Source organism: Oryzias latipes, chromosome 21, assembly GCF_053564925.1.
Source record: "Oryzias latipes strain Hd-rR chromosome 21, Olatipes_Hd-rR_3.1".
Classification (NCBI taxonomy): Eukaryota; Metazoa; Chordata; class Actinopteri; order Beloniformes; family Adrianichthyidae; genus Oryzias; species Oryzias latipes.
Genome location: NC_136257.1, coordinates 14,189,466 through 14,211,905, shown reverse-complemented (window position 1 = coordinate 14,211,905; position 22,440 = coordinate 14,189,466). Strand labels below are relative to the sequence as shown.

General features: G+C 40.5%; 1 protein-coding gene across 37 annotated transcripts in view; it reads left to right on the top strand.

Moving 5' to 3' along the window:
- Positions 1 to 22,440, top strand: part of caska (calcium/calmodulin-dependent serine protein kinase a) — a 127,938-nt gene that overhangs the window by 28,423 nt on the left and 77,075 nt on the right. For all 37 annotated transcript variants that reach the window (XM_078939544.1, XM_023950902.2, XM_078939540.1 and 34 more), the window contains exon 2: positions 19,795 to 19,907. In XM_078939544.1, the coding sequence (XP_078795670.1) occupies positions 19,795 to 19,907 (113 nt within the window). The remainder of the gene's footprint in view (positions 1 to 19,794; positions 19,908 to 22,440) is intronic.

Sequence of the window (22,440 nt, the reverse complement as noted above, 5' to 3'; positions counted from 1 at the left end):
CGGAAAAAGAAAAATTCTGTTTCAAACTGTTCAGCGCTCCTGAGAACTACGTGATGTTTGTACTACATTAGGGTGTTTTCTTACTAGATAACGTCATTTCTTACAAATATACGTTTGTCTAAAAATATCAATTTACCCAGCACTCCACATAGTGACATCTGCATCTAACCCTCTTTGTCTTTTTTTTTTTAATTACGACGTTTAAGTCGTAAATGTACGAGAAAGAAAGTCATAACTGTTAAATTACGAGATTTTAAGCCGTAAATTTACGAAAGAAAATCTTGTTAATTAACAAGCTTTTTTCACGTAAATTTACAAGTTAATAAGCTAATAAATATATGACTTAAAATCTCGTAAATTTACGAAAAAAAAAATTAATAGATTAACAAGAAAAAAACACCAAAGTTGTCTGTTTATAGGAGCCTAGCTTGAAGATGAAATATGTGGAGAGCTTTATTTCCAGATAGGTTTAAAAAACAAAGAGATTCTGAACCTTTTGGCGACTCAAAATCGGATTATTTTCAGTAGAGCTGGCTTTCCCGACTTCATATGTAAAATAAGGAGCTCAGAGACACGTTTGGGTGTAGAGAACCGCTGCAGCCTTTTATTTTCCTTTTCATTCACACACCCTGAAGTTCAATTGTCACCTTAAGTCATGAACCTGTCTTCCTAATACCAATGTGGAAGTAAACAGTGTTGCATACTCTTCCAGATGAAACGTCCTTTTTCAACATAAAACAATAAAGATGAATGAAAATAGTTTGCTTTATTAGCATTAGAACGTTGAAAATGCTAAAAACTGCTGCTCATCAGACGGAAGCGTCACACAAACGTGGAGATCTTGTCTTTGGTGGAGAAAGAAAGGATTCAAGTGGACAGCTGAAGGGACACATATGGCTTCATCGGGCTGCAGAGATCCTGTAAACCACCCACCCATAAATAAAACATTGTTAAATCGTAAATCAAACAAATGAGCTTCCAAAGATCTGGAACGTTATCAATAAACATTCAGCTCACCTGTTCAACTAAGTTTAGTCGGTCTGCTCTGCTGCATGCTGCGCGGCATTCACTTGCTGCTCTGTATGCTCACTTACACTTACACATCTTTTTTTCTCGTATATTTACGGTTTAAAATCTCGTAATTTTACTTTTTTTTTTTTTGTGGCCCTAAAACTGATTTTTTTTTTTGTCCGCCGGTAGGAAGAAAAAGTCCTCATTTCCTCTTTTTCTGTCATTTCCATAGTGCTGCGGTTTATGTCGTTGTGTTGTGGTTTATGTCGTTGTGTTGCGGGTAATGTCGTTGTGTTGCGGTTTATGTCGTTGTGTTGCGGGTAATTCCGTTGCGTTGTTTCTTTGGTATATAGTGTGAGCCCTGTTGGCCACCGTAGAATTCTTCTTTTTGTAATTTCCTGGACTATGGTGCCTTCATGTCGCAGTAGGAGTATGTACTCCAGGCTCAAATGGGACTGTTTCCTTCTTCTTCTCCGGTTCTACCTTGTGGCTTCTGAAAGGACACACCTGATCCAGGTGATCAAAAAATGTGTTCTTGTGGCATTTTTTTTGATAATGGTGGACATTAGAAGAAAAATTAAACTTAAATTACATTTCCGAGTATTTCTTTATTAATTGTTGTAAATCAGGAGCAGACGAAAAATGACAGCAAACATGACAAAAACAAACCAATCAGCCACTGAAGAAAAAGGCCCAGATTTGATTGAATATGCACCTATGAAATGCCATCTCTGGTCATTGAGGCTGAGGAACCCAACATTGACAGAAGGAATCAGTTTATGAGTCATTGAGATGGGAGAGACGGCTCTTTGCATTCAGCCACCTGAGAACCCCACGCATGTTTATTCATCCACGGTGCGTGAAAGTTGTTTAGCATTAGCGGTAGAATTAGTGTAACAGAAATGTGTTTGGTGTTAATCACATAAAGCTTTTTGTGGATTGGACACAAAAAGAAGCGGGATCTAACTTTGTCATCAGATTATTTCTGCTTCATTCTGATTATAAAGTGCTGTGCCATTCCTGTTTGTCACGCTGCAACATAAAAGCTTGTGCGCTCACTGAAGTCTTCTTTACATGCTTCCTCTACGTGAAGCTTTTTGTGTTGACATTAGAATTCATTACATGATAAACTGCTTGTGTGAGATTTTTTGATGCCCTGGCCTTGCATGAGACTTGCTGACCAAGCAGTTGGGTGAATGATGGAAAAGGTGTCTGAACGGGAAGAGGACATTTCTGTCATCCGCACCGTTCTTTTCCACCTCTGATACATCTTTTTTATGCCCTGTGGGTCCTATGTTTTGTTCCATCTTTGATGCACCTGCAGAGGAAGTCTCAGGGGTGCAGTGGGTGCAGGGGTAAGACGGAAAAGCCTTGAACGCCTGACTGACAGTACACAGAGATGATCCATCTTCTTACACTCATCTGGACCGGGTCACGGGTGCAGTAGTCTGAGCAAAGATGCCCAGACTTCCCTCTCCCCGGCCACTTCCCCGAGACGTTACCAGGCCAGTCAAGAGACGTAGTCTCTCCTATTTTGCAGAAGATAATGGCAATTATCCTTTTTGTGTAGCAGAACTGTGTGTGTGATATCATCCATGGAAAATGGCTCATTTCCAGCTCCAACCCAATGAAGTCTATTTAGTCGCCTGTCTTTGTGATGTGGTCGCCGTCATGTTGGAACCAAAAATGCATGTAAGCAGTGATTGGTCATAGTCTGTCTGATTTAACGTTGTCTCTCACCATTTCAGAAGTGAGCTTGTTGGAAGTCCACAACCCTACCACTTGAAAGCAGGCTACACAAAATCTGTCAATCTAATGTTTTGAATGTTTGATGAGAGCCCTAAAGAAAAAATATCATGAAAAGTAATCAGGGATTATCAGGAACATTTCAAAATGTATCAGAGCAAGAATGATTATCATATTATCACCAATAAAATGGCTGAGTTATAGCTCTTTATTTCTCTAAGGAGGTTTATTGCATTTTGGCTTCTGGGAGCCAACAGGTACTTCCTGTTTGGAACATAAGGGGGGAGGGGTCACTCAATCCAGTTCTCATACGGTCAATGTTTATTCAGCATTTACATTGATGTTTGTCATGGCTCATGAACACCTTTATAGAATCAATACTTAAACAATAAATAATGGAATTGGGTGTCAGATCAAACACATTGAAGACATTAGCAGAAACAATAGATTTCAGGCAGTGCAGCTTCATGCAGTCAGTGTGTTCCAGGTTTCCTTCATCCTTAGGCTCTTTTTTCAAAATATGTCTGGGTCCACTACCAGCCCATTTGCTTGTCTTAACTCAGTTATTTTTAAAGGGCCTGTACATTGAGTCCCGAAACATCGATTCAACTGATTGAGCATGTGCTTTGAGCCTCATTTATTATACTAAAACAGAACGAAACTTTTATTAGAATGTTATTGATCCCCTGGAAGGGAAATTATCTTGATACCATAGCTTTGTTAAATAAAAAAAAGCCTATTATAACAGTGGTCTCCTGCATTTTTATGTTGTCAGGTGAAAAAAGCGGATCAAATAAATAATGCTCTGGACCCGGAAGTGGTGGGAAAAGAGAGCAGAAGACATCCCTCTTATTCGGTGTAAAAAGTCCATGTTCGTTGCAAAAAGATATGATTATGATAAAACAAAATAAGTAAAATCCGAGCAGGCAGTGGAGGGATCCCCCCTTCCCTGCTGCCACCGCTCTACCGGCCAACGGCGGGCAGCGACCAGCAGGAGGGCCATCACCGGTCAGTTTATTCCTAGTACAGGCGGAGCAGGTGCGCTGGTCCAGCCCCCGGACCTTTTCCAAGTGTACCTGTCCAAGTAGGCTACAGCAACACCGCGATGACCCCGAAAGTGATAAAGCGGGGATGAAAAATATCCAAATCAAGAAAGCTAACTCTTCGCTAAAGTAGGCTAACTGGTGGCCGACCGTAGTGATGGTTAAAAAGAAAGGAAAAAAAAAGAAAGTTTGGTATTCTAATCCTACTGATGCTTTATTTATTTATTTTTTGTTTTTATTTACCCCCGCAACAGTGAGTCCATTTTGACAGTGAGTTGGCGGGAAATGTCGTATTCAAGACTAAGAAAAGTCATGTTCATATTTTTTCTGCAAAGGGTTTGCACAAAGTATTAATTTGTGGACAACTTTGTCTTTATAAAAACATCTGTTTTCCAGATTCCTTACCCCATAGAAATAAACAGTATGATACACTTAAGAGCTCAAAAAGTTGATTTTACGTTTAAATAATTCACGAGGACTGCTGATCACAGGCTTTCAAAGTGTTCATCAGGAAACATAAAGAACTGTATGGAGCGAATATGAACCATCAGTATAAACACCTGCAGGCTTGGCTTTCATTTTTATTTTTTCTGCGTCCCACATCAGAGTAATGGTTTGTCATGCTAACCTTCTGTTGTTGCTGCTGCTCTATTCCATAATGAACAACATCTAACATCTACATTTCCCCTGAAATCAGATGATGGGGGATTAATCAGATAAATGCAAACTGTCTGTGGAAACAGTCATCAGAAAACGATACTCTACATGTTTTACTCTTATATTCTAAATCTACTTTGGGTAACTACAGAAGTTATGATCTAAGTTTCAAAGTTGCAACTTTTAAAAACAGATTTTTTTAATTTTTGAAATGCTGTACTAGCTGTTTTAGCTTTAGCTTTGCTAATGTGCAAACCATTATTTCTGGAAAAGTCACAACAATATAATGCTGAATTATTTTGCTGTTCACACCAGGCATGTGATGCACATACATGAATACACCAAACACGCATTCTTAAACGTGTATTTTGCCAATGATGTTCACTCTGGACTAACAGGGCTAACCCTGACCCAAAAATCGATGTTTGAACGGAACCGTGGGGAAATTTAACCGCAGTATCCCTAGCATTAATAGCAGTTGAGAAGGTTCATCTGCTTCTTTATTGTAAAGGAAGAAAGATTAATGAGAATGAACTGAGATTGGCAGTATTGGATTGATTTTTTTCTTCCAGTTTAAAAGCGACTTCACCAAACTCTTTGGTGCAGTTCAAGACGGCAGCATGCCGATGGCAAACAACAAGAAAGTCCTGTGTTTTTATTCAGTGCTGAATGTCTGTTACAATAATTAAAATAAACTTTTATTGCTCATCAGTTTATAAATGACATTTGCGTTTATCACTTGTTTTGAATGTTTTTGTTGCTCTGAACCCACAATGCTCTACAGTTCAGTGCATCTGATGCTGCAACACGTCAGTGTAGAGCAGAGGCTTCTAAGTAAATGAACAGAACTTGAGAAGGGTTTAATGAAATGGTGGTGCTGGCAGAGGAGTGAGAGCTGAAGGAGATAGTCAGGAGCCGACTCCTGGAATATAGGTGTTTGATTTCCTCTTGTCATATTCAGATCTTCTTATATGTGACTTATTTGGAATTAATAGTCAGAGAAAATACCTTTGTTTTTGCGTGTCCATAATCTGCACTGATGTAGTCTGCCCTAGGGGTGTAACGATAACCTCATCACCACGGTGATAACCTCATCACCGCACCTTTTTTTTTTTTTTTTAAGTTTTTTTTTTTTTTAAAGTTCTGCATATGGTGCAAGATTGGAACTATAATAAACACATTAAACAAATTCATCTTTGCTGATAATTTACTTTTTCTGCTATTCCTGTGTTCAGACTTCAAGGGCTTCTGGGGGAAACCTTTCATTACTGTTCTCCTTCATTCCCTGCACCACGCCTCTCACTCCCTCTTGCCTGTGCACGGCTCTCACTGCCTCCACGCTGCACGTCACCGTCACTCCCTCTACATACACAAACACGCTCGCAGTTTCAGAAACACATCCTCATTCTGCAACAGAAGTTTCCGTCTCGTGAGAAAATATGACAAATTTACTGCGTTCTAATTATTCATTTCCATTACAAGCTGCATGCGTTCTTGAGTGCGCGTCACGGCCGCTTGCTGGAGGATTTTGTGTGTGTGTGTGTGTGTGTGTGTGTGTGTGTGTGTGGGGGGGGTTATTACTGTTCTCCTTCACTCTGTAACACCAAACACAAACGCGCACCGTTAGATTTCGATGAATATCACTACATGTTTTGTTTGGGAACTATTTTGTGCAGCGCAAAGTTATGTGTCTGTATAAACAAAGGCGGAGCCTCCTGCCCCGTGTTCTTCATGGGTGTCGGGCTTCTTGTTCTTAAAACATTTATTTTTGTAGTTTTGTGACAGAATGTAGCAAAACCTGCACCCCTTCGTGATGGATGTAATAATGTGTGCTGGAAAAGGAAAAACTTCTCAATGAAATGCTTCAGCGCTGATGAACATGATTTGGCATCATCCTTGTTACTACTTAATTTAACAAGCCCCTAAAAAGACTTAAACATTCATGTCAGAGGCCTTTTTCTGTAGGAGCCCAGCGGCCTGCTGTGGCTGCCTCTGCGCGAGCGCCACAAAGAAAATCCTACACTTTGATTAGCTTTCCAGTGAGGAGGCTTAAGAGAAAGCTGTCAACTGTGCTGCGGCTCGGTGTGAGTCTGTGCGTGTACATGTGTGAACAGCCAGTGAACCTCGCAGGTGTTCGCATGTCCTAATCCTCACGGGAGCGTAAATAAAACGGGCAGCTCTGCCGCCTTACGTAACAACCCTGCCTGAGTGGGAAGAGCTGAACAGAGACTGCTGGATGCAGCAGCAGCACTGATGACGAAATGGTTCAATCAGCTGGTAGACAGGGGGGTTACTGTGCTTCTCATTGAAAACCTTCACTTATCTGCTTTATCTTCCAAACACCAACATTTCACTGTGAATCCACTTGACCTACGTCACTCCCTCTGCCTTTTGTGGGACATCAGAGCTCTTCATTGGTTTTTAGGAAATGCCAGATGTTTACAGTGCTTCATGACAGCAAACCTTGACATCATATCTCTTTTGCAGAAGTCGTAAGCTGCTCCTTACATATACAGACCTGGCAATAATCAGAAAATGTTATTTCTGATTGTTTCTGGATAATTCCAAAACCTCCTGCAGAGACTTAGAAGGACCAATCATCTCAAGATAATTGGTCCTTCTAAGTCTCTGTCAAATGCAGCAAATCAATCGGTTTGTGCTTGGAGGATGTCGGCCTCTAATTCTAAAAACTCTATCTTACATCCAAGTATTATTGTCGTGATGAAAATGTGATGAAAATGTGATCAACAGTTCATAGAACCAGGATTTAAAGGCAAAGTTCGAATACTTCCCCTACCCCTATGCCTTCTCTCTACCCCTACATTCAGTCCTCAAAAACAGAGTTATGGAAAAATAGTGTCTTCAAAATTCAGTAGTTACTACCACTCGGCAGAGCGCTTGGCATCACTCTGCTAGTGAGGGTTAGCTCTTAAAAAAACGATTTTGGACACCCCTACCCCTCCAAATGCCCCTACAATTGGAAGGGTAGGGAGAAGCTGTAGGGCTAGGCAAAGAATTCGGACACAGTCTAAAGTTTTTGCCTCAAAGTAAAAGTTTGGGTGTTTGATGAAGGAATGGATGAACTATCTGCACATATAGACTTAAGCATCACTCTGGGGATAAATAATCCTGACATCATCACTTTCCTAGACTGTAATCCTGCAGACTGTAAATGCCAAATTGTTTTTCCGGGTAAATATCACCAAAAAAAATTGTGGGTGCAAAAATAAAGTATAAAAACCTGGAGCATTTCTTTCTATTGTAAAGAAAGTAACTGTGTTCATCTCTGGAAAAATTTAGATTTTAATGGCAAGCAGAGCATTGTCAACATCCAGAAATCTTTTTTCAGGTTTGCGGTGAACCCAGACTAAAAGTTGTCCAGTAACGGTGGAAAAATGTCGAGATGTAATGAAATCCTGGGAGTGCTGATGCTTCTGAAGGCCATTTAAAATAGGAGCATGTTCAGCAGAAAGGGGCTAATGGTAAAGGCTCATTTCTACTACACTCTTACAATGGGTTCACACTGCATCCAGTCCAGCTCTGGTGCAGCCTCTGGAGTTTTTACGTAACTTGAAAAGTGCGAGAGGCACCCACGAGACATCCAGTCCGGTCCGGCCTCTCTGGTGCTCTGAATCAGCTTTGTTGGCTTCATATATTGGCAGGACGCCGGAGCGAACCGGAGCCCTTTTTAGTGAAGTATGGGCAAATGAAACGACCTAAACCGGAAATCATGTGAGCGAATGTAAAGTGCATCCTGTATATTTATCAAAACAAAACCTATTTTCCGCTGAACTGGCTATGATTCCACCGTGGGGGAATCTTTTATGATACTGCACAAGCCTTTTATAAGGATAACAGCAAAAAGAACAGAGCCTGAGCTGCAGCAGAGCTGCAGCAGAACTGCAGCCATCCGTAGCCAATGTGAGTCATGTGCCGTAGATACACCACTCTGGTGGCTGCACCGGAGCCGGACTGGATGCGTGTGAACCCAGGGTTAAAGTCTTCCTGTTCTGCAAACATTATGGTCACCAACAGCACATCTCACCACTATCTTCCAGCTCTCATCCATGTCCTGAACAACTCCAACGTTCTTCTCTGCCACTCCAGTCTTCCTCATCCATACTACAGCTCCTGTCTCTGTTTCCTGTCGTAGACTTTTTTTTTAGATCAACAATGACTCAATGCAGCTCTTTATCTTCATGTTATTCTCTATACAACTCCACCATTACTGCACCATTACAGGACACTCTTCATCCTCTTCAATGTCTTCCTCATGTCAGTCCTACTGATCTTTGCTATTTCCTGCTCCTCAACAACCACCTCTTCTCCGTGCTCCCCAACATTTTCCTCATTCATCACCTCTTCAGAGTTCTCTCTGTGATCATTCTAGCCTGCTGTAAATCCTTCCTTCCATCTGTTTCTCTGCCTCACCTGTACAGATCCATCTCTCCCTGCTTTGTATCCAATCTGCTATACAAGTTCTCATACACCTTTGTTTGGCCTTTGCCACCATCACCTTCATCTTGTGCTGGTTTTGGAGCAAGTGCATAATTAATTTTTTATGATAAGAACACATTTAATATAAAACACTTTTCAGGTCACTCACAGTCTTACAGATAAAAAAAAAGACCAAACAATAAAAGGCATCATGCAAAAAGCAAGCAGGCATCAAAAGCACAACAAAAGTCAAAACCTGAATGAAACCTGAAATGTTGCTATGAACCTGATGTCAAGTTATCAAGCTACTGTCAGTAAGCTAATGTGAATATAAAACCGGCTTTCATTGTCAAATGTTAGAGCTCACTTTTATATTTCTGACCTTTTCATCAATCTTAGCTTCTTGTAGCCTTGTTAGTTCATCAGTTGAAAGCCCAGCTTGATGAGTCTTCTTCCTCCAAACAGCAACAGGGACCTCTGGCTTTGTGCAGTTCAAAGAACAGAAAGCCGTGAAATTGAAAAATTCACCAAAACTCCTCAGTCTGGCTTTCCTCTTGTCTGGGATTTTGCTGTCGGGTTCTCAGTCTGGGTTGAAATGTGTTTGGAGAACGGACGTCCACAGAGAAATGGTGGATCTCTTACTTTCATTATTTCTGCACTTTTTTACCTGCTTAGGTTTAAACCTGACTATGCTTTTTTGTTTCAGTTGTTATGAAGGGGGTTCTGAGGAATAAAAAACTCATTGAAAGAATAAAAGAGTTGCTGAAATTAGGGTTGTGCCGATGGACGATATCATCGTCCATCGTGATGGGTGACTGACATCCCGATGGAGAGACCACCATCGTGATGCCACGCCCCCGCCACGTTGCGCGTCGACACCATAAGCCGCGGTTACATGTACAAAATATCCTGATGGGATCAATGGTCGGATTAGAATCCAACCGTGTAGATGGGCCCAGAAAAATGTTTTCAGAATATAAAAACGTTCACTAAGGTCACAATTTCGGTCGGAATAAATCATTCGCACACGCGCAGTATTCGCACATGCGCAGTTTGAAAACCGGAAGAGGATACAACTTCCGCCGAGCGGCTTTTTTTCCAAACTTTATTGAAGGTAACAATTCAATACAAAACGATAACAGCGCCGAGCGGCTATATACATTGACATGTCAGCTCGGTAAAATACGAGACGATCTTCTAAACGTGCTTTTAATAATGTTACGGTTATTATGAAACACCTGTTCGCTCATCATTTGAATTTTAATCCGTGTGGTCAGTGCTTTTTCTGAACGTAGCCAGGATTAGCAGTATGCTAACACACGGGCTAACAACATTAGCTTTGGAGCTGCGGGACGGATCGCAGTCTTAAATCTCCCACACATACCGCTCATGTACCCCCCCCCCCCCCTTCCCATCAAACATAAAGCTGTAAATCCGCCCTCCGCCGGTCCACTTCGCTAGTTAAGTGCGGGAGCGGACTACTTCTTTTCTATTTTGCTTGTTACTTTTTCTGTTAAAGTCACTTCCCTCAGTTTATACTGGATCATCGCGGATTAACCATTAGTTGGGAAATAAAATGAAAAAAGCAAAATAACGAATAGCAGTTATATAAGAACGAAAAATGTAAAAATACCCCCCCCCCCCCCCCCCCCGACGATGTCATCGTCCATCCCGATGGTTGACAGCAAACATCGTCAACGGCCAAATTAGGGGACATCGCCCAACCCTAGCTGAAATATTAATTCAAATATTGATGTCCCTCCAGTGTAATCAATAGACAGATACTTATCTTAAGGAACAACAGTAGGGCCTCTTCCTTGTTTAACATAACTGGTTGTAAAAAATCGGTATGTTTGCGTTAGAAAGTACTAACTGAACAGGAATTGTAAAACAATCCCTACCATGCATGCCCTGATATACAAAGATATTATAACTATTAACTATTAAATTGATTTTTCACTCTTGGAAAGTGAACAAAGACATTGTCTTTATTTGTAAATCCACAAAAAGTCAAGAATTGATTGTTCAGAGACAACAGTCCTGCAGCCGAACACGCAACGTTCTGTTTCTACTCTAAAGAACCAAACGAAACATGTGTTAGTGTAGAAACAAAACCACAGAGAAAACCCTTAAAATGGCTCCTTCCGCAAATCTAACATGTTGCTAAACAAGATTATTTTAAACTTGTAAACGTTTAGTTTTAACTCTGTTTTAGGCGTGCATGTCATTAAATGATACATTTTCTCTTTCATCTTGTGCAAAACTGATCCATTTAAAAATGTCAATGCTTTTATGAACTGGTATCATGTAAACCAAAAGATGTTATGTTGCCTTTAGGTGAAACCATCTCATTATAGTCGTTAAAATATTGATATTTGATCCAACGTTTAAATTCAAATACTTTTATATTTTGCACTGACATCTGTCAATACCAGTATTAGGAAAGAAGAAAGAATGTTGATAGTGCTACAGCTAAAGCCTGTTTTACAACTGCCCTTTTTAGTGTCTGGGGTCAAAAAAGGGCAAATCTGTATGGGGCACGCAGGTTGCCTACGCAAAAAATCTAGGTCGTAGACCGTGAAGTAAGGCTGTAGAGTGAAAATGTTCATGCACATTTTTCCTACAGGCATGCTGCGAGTGATGGGTCGTAGCAAACACTTTCCCACTTCACGCTTGAGTGTTGTATGAGACACGTGTATCATACGTAAGGGCGTATTGTGTGAGGGCACTGTACAACAACATCACCAATACGTCATAAGTGCATGTAACTTCCATTAGCCGTACAAATACTTCATGATACTCTTGCTACATGCGTGAAAATGGTGCGTTCAATTTTCATGACGTTCGTTAAAGTGGCTGTGAGCCACAAAGGAACTGAAAGACACACCTGTGCTCCCCTCATGATCAAACTGCTCGTCCAGACAACCCAAAGATTTACAGCACCCATGAGAGTCAACCCCTGTACGGATGCATGTGACCAGGCCTTAATTTGTCTTAATGAACCGATGTGCATTAATAACTCAGGTCTTTGTCCCAGTTGAGCATTCTGCAGGTTTACATGCTGGAAGGCTAATAATTTGGAGAAAAAGTTGAGCAAAACATCATGCGTGGCAGCCTCCTGCATTGTTGCATGAGTGACCTCTTGACTCACCTGCATGTCTGCTGCAGTGGAGCTGTGTGAGCTTTACCATAGACTGCTGTTTGTAAGGCTTGTGACATTTACAGAATGAGACATGAGGAGATTGATGGATTAAGAAGTGGGAAAGGAGCGTAGCCAGCAAATCACGTTTTACTACAGCAACACACACGCAGCTGCATGCAATACCAGGCAGCCCATCTTTTTGATGCAGCAGTAAATCCCCCGCGCTTCCCCTGACATGGAATTCAGCGAATACTTTACACCCTGTCGTAATTTTCCGCCTGTAATACGGCGACGCCTCATACCTGTGGGGTCGACGGCATGCCTAACGCTCCGTTAGGCATCACCGATGCTGTGGGATATAGGAGTGAAGATTGCCTATAACCTCTGATCTTCACTAAAAGCTACAAACTTCAGCAGGTCATGCTTAAGTTGGAGGTACACTTAATGCATACACAAAGCTGCAATGACAATGTTGTTTCTACGTGTTTCTGAAAAAGGAGAAATGTTTTTGAGACATTTGATTACATTTCTTATGTAGCATGTTTGTCAGAAACGTGCATTTACACACACTGAACGTTCGTTAGATTAAGATCAGGCCGGTTCTCCCGTGTTGTAGGTGGTTATTGTGAGATCTCAGAAGTTATTCAAACAGCGATGCAGTTGGATTGCATATGCTTTGCTAAAACTGCAGCAACATGCACACGGTGCTGTTTTCAGGGATACTGGAGCTTTTAATGTTAAAGAAAAAAGACAGCTGTTAGAAATAACGGGATTTGTTCAATCCGTTAAACTGTACTTTTAAATTCATGATACAACGTTTGATTGGCACAAATGTTCTTTGGACTTTTATTAATTTGGAAAAAGTTCCAGTCACAAAAGGTTTTGTGGGTTACACAGGGTGCATTGGGGAGGTTAGGGTTAGCGGAACTAGCACGATGAACTAGTTTTTTCCTAACTAAGCTTTTTTTTGTTCTGGTCAAGCTTGTTTTGGGGATTACTGCTCCCAAATAAGCAGCTGTTGGAATTGGACAATCAAATGTTGTAATGGTGCAAAGTCAATATAAAGGTTTAAAAACAAAAGTTTTTTATGTTAATAATTTCTCTTAAAAGACCCACTCCGATGAAAAATGTGTTTTGGGTATTTTTAAACATGTTCTTGTAGCATTTTACTTGTGATGGAGGACATATAAAAGAATTTAAGATTAAAACTGTGTTTCTGATCGTTTCTTAATTCAGATCGTGTTGGATCAGATGAAAACCCACAGTTTAAACAAGCTCATGTTTGTGACGCAGCAGCTGCCACGGACGGGCCAAAGCCTCCCTTCTCCGCTACAATTCTGAAGCATTTCTTTGCAGACAAATGGATTTATTAGTGTCTTTATTTTCCTTGTCTGAACTGCCATCTGACGCAACACTCTACAGCCGGATAGCTCTGATATTGCTTGCCTTTTTTTTTTTTTTTTGTGCTACGCTAATGTTAGCATGGGCTTGAGGGGTGCTAAAAGTTAGCGGGAGATAGTGTAAACAAAGAGCTGATGGGAAATTAGCGGAGGCTATCTTTCACACCAAAAGTCGCGCCCACAACTCAGAGGCAAATTTCTAATAAGCTCCTGCTACTCTGCTGACAATATTTCTTAAAAAACATCACAGGCTATTGGATTTTGGCTAAAAAGTGCATAGTCATAATTTAAAGACCACTGAAAACTCTTTTACAATAGACAATACATAGCCTATACTATAAGAAATGTTCTGCATACATTTCTGACATTTCTGAAAATTTATTCAGGTAATTTAAAAATGGAATAGAAAGCAATAAAAGACTGAATCCACACTGCAATACTGTAACAAATTGATGTTCATTTAGCTTCATGAAAGAATAAGTCAACGTAACTTTTTATAACATTTTATATTACAAAACCACTTGAATTCTTTATCCTCTGTCATTTCGGTAAACATGCTGCTTCTTCTTCTTTGTTGCTGTCAATAGCAAATAATGATACTCACACATACAGTGCCCTCTAGTGGTTGCTAGTGTAGTAGGTTAAAAAAAATCGCATTTAAGTTGCACCCTCAGCCAAACTGTGTAAAAAAATAAATAAATAAATAAATAAACCAAAACAACATGACTTGAAAACATGAATTAATTTAATGTGCATTGAAACCACTTCATCGGTGACTTTATTCTTCTTAAATAAAAGCTTCTAGGAAGCAAAAGCTGATTCAAATTATCTAATGCTAGTGATTGAACCTTTTAACTAATTTATATGTTGATTAGTAAAATTCCAATTTTATTCAACTTTTTTCTTTCATATTTAATCTTTATTTTTTAACTTTGGCTTGCTGCTACTAAGTTTTTGTATTTCCATAACATATCCGTTTGTGTTTTCTTTTAATTGAGTGGTAAGAGGGAGGAGCCTATGTCCTCTATATTAAAGAAACACAGAAGAGCCTCTTCAGTGGGAAGACTGCTGAGCTGACTCCAATGCACAAATAAAAAGCTGCAGTCAGAGAGATGTACTTTCTTTTAAAAGCGATGCCTCATTGAGTTAATAAGTTCCGCTAAAGAATCCTTTGAACATTATGGACATTGTTAAATGAAGATACTGTTAGTTTGTTCAATGTTGGTATTTATCTCTGAAAGACTGGTGTTCGTTGCTTATGAAAAAACCTCCCATTTTCTCCTGTTTATCCTCTTCCTCACCACCTTCCTCAGCTCTGAAGTGGAAGAGGCTGCAGAGCAGAGATGACGGTGGCTGCAGCTGACTTTCACTCAGCGCTGAATGGCTGCAGCTGTGTGCAGCTGAGGCTCATTCAAAGGCAGAATGGCTCCTTCATGTGCAGCTGAGTTCTTGTGGGGAGCTGGTTCCGCTACTTAAGCCATCTGCTTTTTTAAATCACTCTTCCACCCTTCAGTTATTCTCTCCTTTTGCCTGCAAAACTCCTCTCCTCGGATAGAAGTCTGACGCTACATCAAACCTTGGACGTCTGGATACCTTTATTGCAGCCAAATCTATAGATTTTTCTTGGGGTTTACAGAAAACATCAAAATTTGTGTGAGTGTAAAAATGTGTTTGTGTGCAAGTTCTTCCAAAATACACACTCTGTATGTGTGTGCTGCATATAAAGTGTGTGTTCAGAGGATTTTGCGTGCGGATCCAACAGCCAGATGTGTTTTAAAGAATTTCCATTCTCACAGGAGTTTTATATACCAGCTCACAGATAAGACTGTGCATGGGCAGGTTCAAAGGTCAATGTCTCATCGGACAACAAACATGGGGACCGCTTAGCCAAAACATAGCCAATATGATACAAAAACAAAATTACCGGACCACCTGCGTAAATGCGGTTTGCCCGTTGGTCAGTCAATGAACAAATTAAGGACGCCTTTCTATTCAATAGATGTGATGCAGATATCACTCATTCTGACCAAGGCAGACAAAGAGAAATAGAGGAATACATGCAGAGCATTTGACAGGTCTATGACTGAACTTGAGAATTTATACTGATAAGTCATGACAGTTGTCTCTGTTTTATCTATATGATACATTAATATACAAGAAACCTATATTACCAGTAGAAGGTTAAAATATGTCATATGGACTATGTATGGTTTGATTTACATTATTCATTAAAGGCATGCAATATTCTTCTATTTCTTGAACAGATCCGAATGCTAGAGGAAACTTTCTGCATTGATGCAAAACAATTACCTGATCCTCACGTAGATTTAAAAGACTGTCGGGTTAGAGAGGCAAATGGCATGAAGCTTTGGTCGCCAACCATGATCATGAATCTGATCGGGAGTAGTGTACGAATATATAAACTGCCTGAATATACCCAGACTGCTACAAATGTGTACAAATAATTTAAAGTCATTAATACGATAAATGTCCACATTGCTCGCTAATGATGTCACTGAACAGTTTTTTCTTTGCTAGTGATTGCAAAGTAGTTTGAGGATATTCCATTGCAAATGTTAGCATAGAGGTTCATCTAAATTGAAACTACAATCCTTCTCCATCCAGCGCCTTTGTAGTGTTTAACCCTCGTATTATCCTCAAATATTACTAACACGTCTCACCCTTGGGGTCAAATTGACCCCAATGATAACAGGAGGGTTAAAAACAAAGCAATTGCACCAAAATGAAAAGAAAAAACAAACAAACGTTTTCCCCAATTTCCGTATCTTTAGAGGGGTGATCCATTGTCTGAGCAGGGTTTTTCTTGGTTTTCCATGTGCTTCCAGGTTCTGACTGTCTGATCACCTGATGGAGGATCTGGCCTGACGTTCTCAGAGTTAAAGCTGCAACATTTGGCTTCTTTGAGGTGGATGTCGGGCAGACTTCTCAGAGTGCTGACTTCCTGAAATTGAGGGATTTATTATTGCACAGTGCAGAGGCGGGCTATTAATGATATTCTTGACAGCAAACAAAGAGGTGCAAAATTTGGTGTCACTGGTTTGACAGTTTGCTCTAACAAAGAGGCGGCATTTTAACCAGAGTAACACATTGAAGGAAGAGTGAAGTTGTGTGGAATCTGCCCCCCCCCCCACCCCTCATTGTGCTTCAGCTAACTTGCCCTCATAAGTAAAAATAAACTTCTATCAGATGGAGGACGGGAGACATCTGTGAGTGTTTCTGACATTTGAACTGGGGCTCTTAGAGCTGTGTGTGTGTATGTGTGTGCGTGTGTCATGATGGTCAAGATGTGTAAGTGCTAACACCCTATTAAGCAAACAGTTCCACAAAAGGGGCTCCGCCTCACAGGCTTCCTGGGTTGTTACATCCATCAAAGACCATGAGGATCCTGTCATGTCATGGAAACCTTCCTGTGGGTGGGAAAGCCAGCTTGTTGGGTGTGAAGTGTAAATAAAACTTTACATTTTTTTGCTTTTTACCGTTTGTGTGTGCAGCATTGAAAGTGGGCATTTGGCCGGGTCTCACGTTGTGGCGTTAAGCAGCTTAAGCATGATTGCCATCTGTTCACCAATCTGTGTTTGTGCACAAAGACTCACACTTGAGCAACACTGCTGGTGTGGGGGCTTGACCCTGACACCGCGCCGCCGTCAACCGCACGCACGCGGGTTGAGGTTGGGCCGACTGCTGCTTCCTGTGAGACGTGTATTCACAGGTGTGCGCTTGTGTGCACAGTTGCGAGGGTGTGCTGAACCCACTAACACTTCATTCGCCTCTGAAATGAGAAGATCCTCAAACACACTCCGAGGTCAGAAATATCCCCTTTGAAATGTATATTTTTAAAAAGAAATGGTGAAATCTGTGGAACATTAGTCACTCCTTGTAGATTGATGACAGATTTCAAAACAAATGGGTGAAAGATCAGAAGATGAAGGAAACCCCTGTGACAACCTGTTTTGTGGTTGTTGGTTTTTACGGTTTAACTTGTGCACTTCAAAGTCATAGTCTTCCTTTTTTCCACTTGAGAGCAAAAAGCCCCTCTCCTACTCTCTGAGTAAATCATTTTCTGCCAGATCAGAATTTACAAAGCAAACACTGTAAAAAGGCAAACACCAGTGCATCAAGTGTAACACCAGTGCAACTAAATGTCCCTTCCAGGATTAATAAAGTTGATCTTGAATCGAGAAACACAGATTTTTACTGGAGTCGGAATATAATGAAGTCATTTTTTTCAAGGACTTGAACAGTAACCTTATTGGTATCAACCTGATTATAGCAGGATGGTCGGTGTCAGGTGCCTTCAGACCATAGACTATGTAAGAGAACTAGACAAAGTGACCCCTACCCCTCTCATATTCCAAACAGGAAGTACCCGTTGGCCCAAAAGAAGCCAAAATCTTATAGACTTCTATTGAAAAATAAACGGCTATTACTCACTCATACTATTTGTCAGAATAAACATTTTTGCTCTGATACTTTTTTTTAAAGATGTTTTTGGCACGATACATTTTTTCTATAGTGCCAGTGACCCCCCACATTAATTGTTCAAAACGTTCGACAAATTTTGTGTCGCCAATGATGGCACACTTGACCAGAATACACCCAAACTCACTGAATACACTGAACTCTTGCTTCAGCCTGAACCATCATCAGCAGATGCTTCACTCCAACCTAACTACCAATACCAACAATTAGCTCAAAGCCATCCAACTGAGAAATGATCATTCATCACCTTACGAGGTAAAGATAAAAGCAAAAGTGCACACATACATTACACATACATTACATGTTGAAATGTAAAATAAATGAGGGCCTGAAAGGCATTATTTGGAGCTTAGTTAGATGGGATGCTAACCTAGCACTCTCTTCAAATCTGAAGTGTATTCCATAATAAAAATGGAACAAATAAGGAAAATGACTTGGTCTGACACTCCATGATAATTTCATGGTCTAGTGAACTGGAATAGTCAAATTCATCCCGTCAGTTCATGACAGCTCAGCAGGAACTGAAAGCTGTTAATCTGCCATTTCACATCCCGTTGGTGTGCGGTGCACTTTTCCAGTCTGGATCCTTGTGGGAGGCGTTTCAGGAATAATCAGCAATAAAAAGGAATAACAGCAGCCATTCTGTGCCTCCAAAGTTCGCCTGCATGTCTATCTTAAACCCTGGTCGGCTGCACACATGTTCCCATACAGGTGATGAAGTAGTAGCTAGAGTCAGCATTGTTCTTACGGCAGTTTTCCCCTTTGAACTCTAATCTACTGGTGAGCTGTTGAGGAGATTTCTGAGGGATCCACAGTGGTCCACACTGGAGCGGTCATCTTTTGCATTGTGCTGCTTCACACCTTTAAAGATCCCTGTGGCCTCATTGTTGGTCCTTTGATGTTTTTCTGCTGGGAACCAATGGGAGATGGTTATGAGAGGAAATACAATTGATTCCAATCATGAGCCTCAAAACTCTGAAGTCTCTGGTTGTGTCTGAATTTCCTCCATACTCCCTAATTACTTAAAAATACTGTGTGGGTCTGTCTAGTGCCTTGGATTTTAAAAGCAATTCAAAGTCGGACACATGCTCGCTACTTTTTTTTAAATGGCAACTAGGACCTCACTGATTTCCTGAAGTAAAAATCCAAGTATGAACATTATACGAAGAGCATTTATGAATCTGTTCAATTGGAACTCCCTTTTGAAAATAGAATTAGAAAAGTTTCTAATTGACGTCTTTGAGATGTTTACTGGGTTATGTTGAGTAGTTTTTTATTCTAAAACATTTACAAGTGAGAAATGTAAAAAGAAACATCACAATATTCATACAGGTATTCATGTTTATGTGGAGTGGATTTAAAGAGTATTCTAAAGTTTCTTTTTGTTGATTCCAGTTTATAAAGAATGGGAGGGTGGGAGTCTAAATGTTATTTTACAGGAAGATGCAGTTTCCACTAGAAATGAGCTTCTTTTAATTCACGTGAAAGCTTTAATAGGTTCCAAAAATTTTACCTTTAAAATCATAGAAACTCATTCAATGTTTTTTGAGTAGATGTTCTAATGAGTCATTCACATGAAGTTGGAATAGTAAATAGCTTCATCTGGCAAAGTTTAAACCTGACTTGTGATGAGTATGTATTTTGAGGTGGATAAAAAGAAGAGTCTGAAATGCGTTTATGGTCATTTCTAGCACATTCTGCACTTTTTCTGAAATGTTTCCTTGTCTAAAAAAACTCAAAAGTGTCATTGATAATCATTTGCTGACGTTTTTTACCTGCTAATTGTTTTCTGGATATCTGACCTTTTTGTTCCACCGCACTCTAACAGGCCCCCCGGTCTGGTCTTTGTGTCCCACAGGGGTCCCTTCAGTGTGGTGAGAAGATGCATCAACAGAGAGACGGGTCAGCAGTTTGCTGTCAAGATCGTGGATGTTGCTCAGTTCACATCCAGCCCTGGACTCAGCACAGAAGGTAAAAGATTATCAACTCAGTTCTTAGCTTACATGCAGCCGGACGGGGGTTGACCTGTATGGATGCTGTGGGTTTTTGGGTTGTCTGGGCCCTTAGAGGGTCATGGGGAGGAGCAGCTGCATCGTAAAGGGCGTGCAGGTGTGTCATCCAGTTGTTGAGCAGTGTGCACTTAACACGTGAACAGCACTGTCTGGCTCGCTGCGTGGGGTTTGAAAAAAGTTACAAATCCGAAATCACGCCTGCGTCTCACCTACTTCCCACTTACTCTTATATGTTGTTTAAGTGTTTGCTAAGACATGTAAATGAACCGAGCGCTAAATATTTCACGTGTGCCCCGTGGAGGTTTACCCATTTTCTGCCCGCAGACAGCCCAGATCCACCCGGAAGGGCATTTGCGACTAAGGCATTATGTGTTGTTTCTCTTGGTTCATGGCTATGGGTCATTGTGAAGTAGTGATGTAAAAAAATGCAGTTTCTCCCCTTCAATGTCTTTCTTTCTTGCTTCTTCCTTGCTTTCGTGCTTCTTTCTTTCTTTCTTTCTTAATTGTTGTTATTAAGCGGGGTTTGAACACGCTTTGCCCTGTTAATCAGAGGGAGAGGACCATCTGAGAGATTCTGTCTTGGGGCCGGGACCCCCCCCCCCCCCCCCCCCCCCCCCCCCCGTGTTTTATTAGTTTTCAATTTCCACTCTGTTTTGTCCATCAGTGCTTGCACATTTTCCCTTCCACATCAACCATAACATAAAATGGAATCCATATGTGTTTGTTTTTTTTAAGTACTTGATTCAACCTGGAGAAACCGATTCCAGTGATGAGGAAACGATTTTCAGTTTCTCTAAATGAATCTGACTGAAGTCTAAGTTGGTGCGTGGACGAGGTGGAAAGACCCAAAATTGCCATTTGTTGAAGAGCTGAAAAGAGTTGTATTTGTTGGCTGTACCTGCACATTTCTGGAGTTCAGTTGACCTGAATTTTTCCTGGTTGAAGTCACTGATTTTATCTATGAATGTTAGATGAAGTTCTTAAGTTGGCTTTCAAAAATCTTGGGAATTCATTGAAAGAAAACTGCAAAACTTATATAATAAAGCCACTAAATAGATGTTGGTTCTTTAAAAAAAGGCTCAACTACTCCTTGTTGGCACTTTGGAACTTTGGGAATGCCAGTTTTAGCTCATTTTAAGTCATTTTTCAATGAGCTCGCCTTCATAATGTAAATAGAAACAGCAGGACTTGTAAAAAGTTGATTTGTGGATCCTTACTGAGCGACGATCCAATTCGATTCATGAACGACAGACAACGATTTACAGATTAAACCACTATTCAATAAATACTGTTTTATTGGTTATTGTCTCTTCTTACTGAATGTATTATTATTGTAATAAATGTTTTAAACATTATCATTTATACTGTTATCTTGAACAGGAGATCAAAATCAACAAAACATAACAGATAAAAATACAAAGATTTTAACGTTTTCCTGTCAACTTCCTGATTAACTGTCAGAACTGTCACTTTGGATCAGTTTACAACAAACACTGAAAATGTTTTTCCATCCTCAAAGTTTAGCTGAGTAGATAAATGACAGGAAGATAGTTAATGAAGACACAACAACACCTAAATAAACATGTCTGTAAAAACTAGACTGCACAGTGGGTAGCGCTCTTGCCTCACAGCAAGAGGGCCCCCGGTTCAAGTCCTGGCTGGGGGACTTGAACTGGGGGAGTTTGCATGTTCTCCCCGTGCATGCGTGGGTTCTTTCCGGGGTCTCCGGCTGTTAACCGCGACAACGCCACTCTTGCTGGTTGATCAAAATTCCACGCCGTCACAGCTCCACTCTACTATATTTAAAAAGATAGCAAATCAGCGATTTCAGATACTCTGCTTTTAGGGAACAAATCCAGAATATCAGAGTTTTTTAAGCAATGACCTCCAAGTGATCCTTTATCTTCCAATCTGAAAGTCTCACAGCTGTAGTGTGTTACAGGACTTCTGTATTCCTTGTTAGTGACCTTCACTATAATCCACAATCATCCACTATTACCAGACGAGTTGATGCTTTAAAATAATTATGGCAGTTTGTAAATGAAGTTTTAGGCTGAAATGTAAGTTACTTTGAATGAAAATGTTTCCAAAAACTGACAGAACAACATCCTGGCGTGGGATTCTAAGAATTTGAGAAGAGGAGAGCTGTGAAGGCATGTCAATACAAGCCGGGCTGTCAAACTCATCATGAGACGCTGATGTTTGTTCTGATCAACCACAGTCGGCTTTAGTCTCTGCCTGCTGCATCACACAACAAATGTTTATTTTCCAGCTGATATGGGTTCAAAATCCACGTCTGCATGCCAGAGCAAGTTAAGAAAAACAAAAACTCTGCAGAAATGATCACCAAACTGCAGAGTGACACACTCACATTTGTTTTTCTTTTATGGTTCACACCCAGAGCCACAAACCGGAACTGCTGGTTTCACACAGATCTTCCATCAGTTTCATCATCTGCAGTAAAAAAAAAGAAACAAAATTGAACCACACTT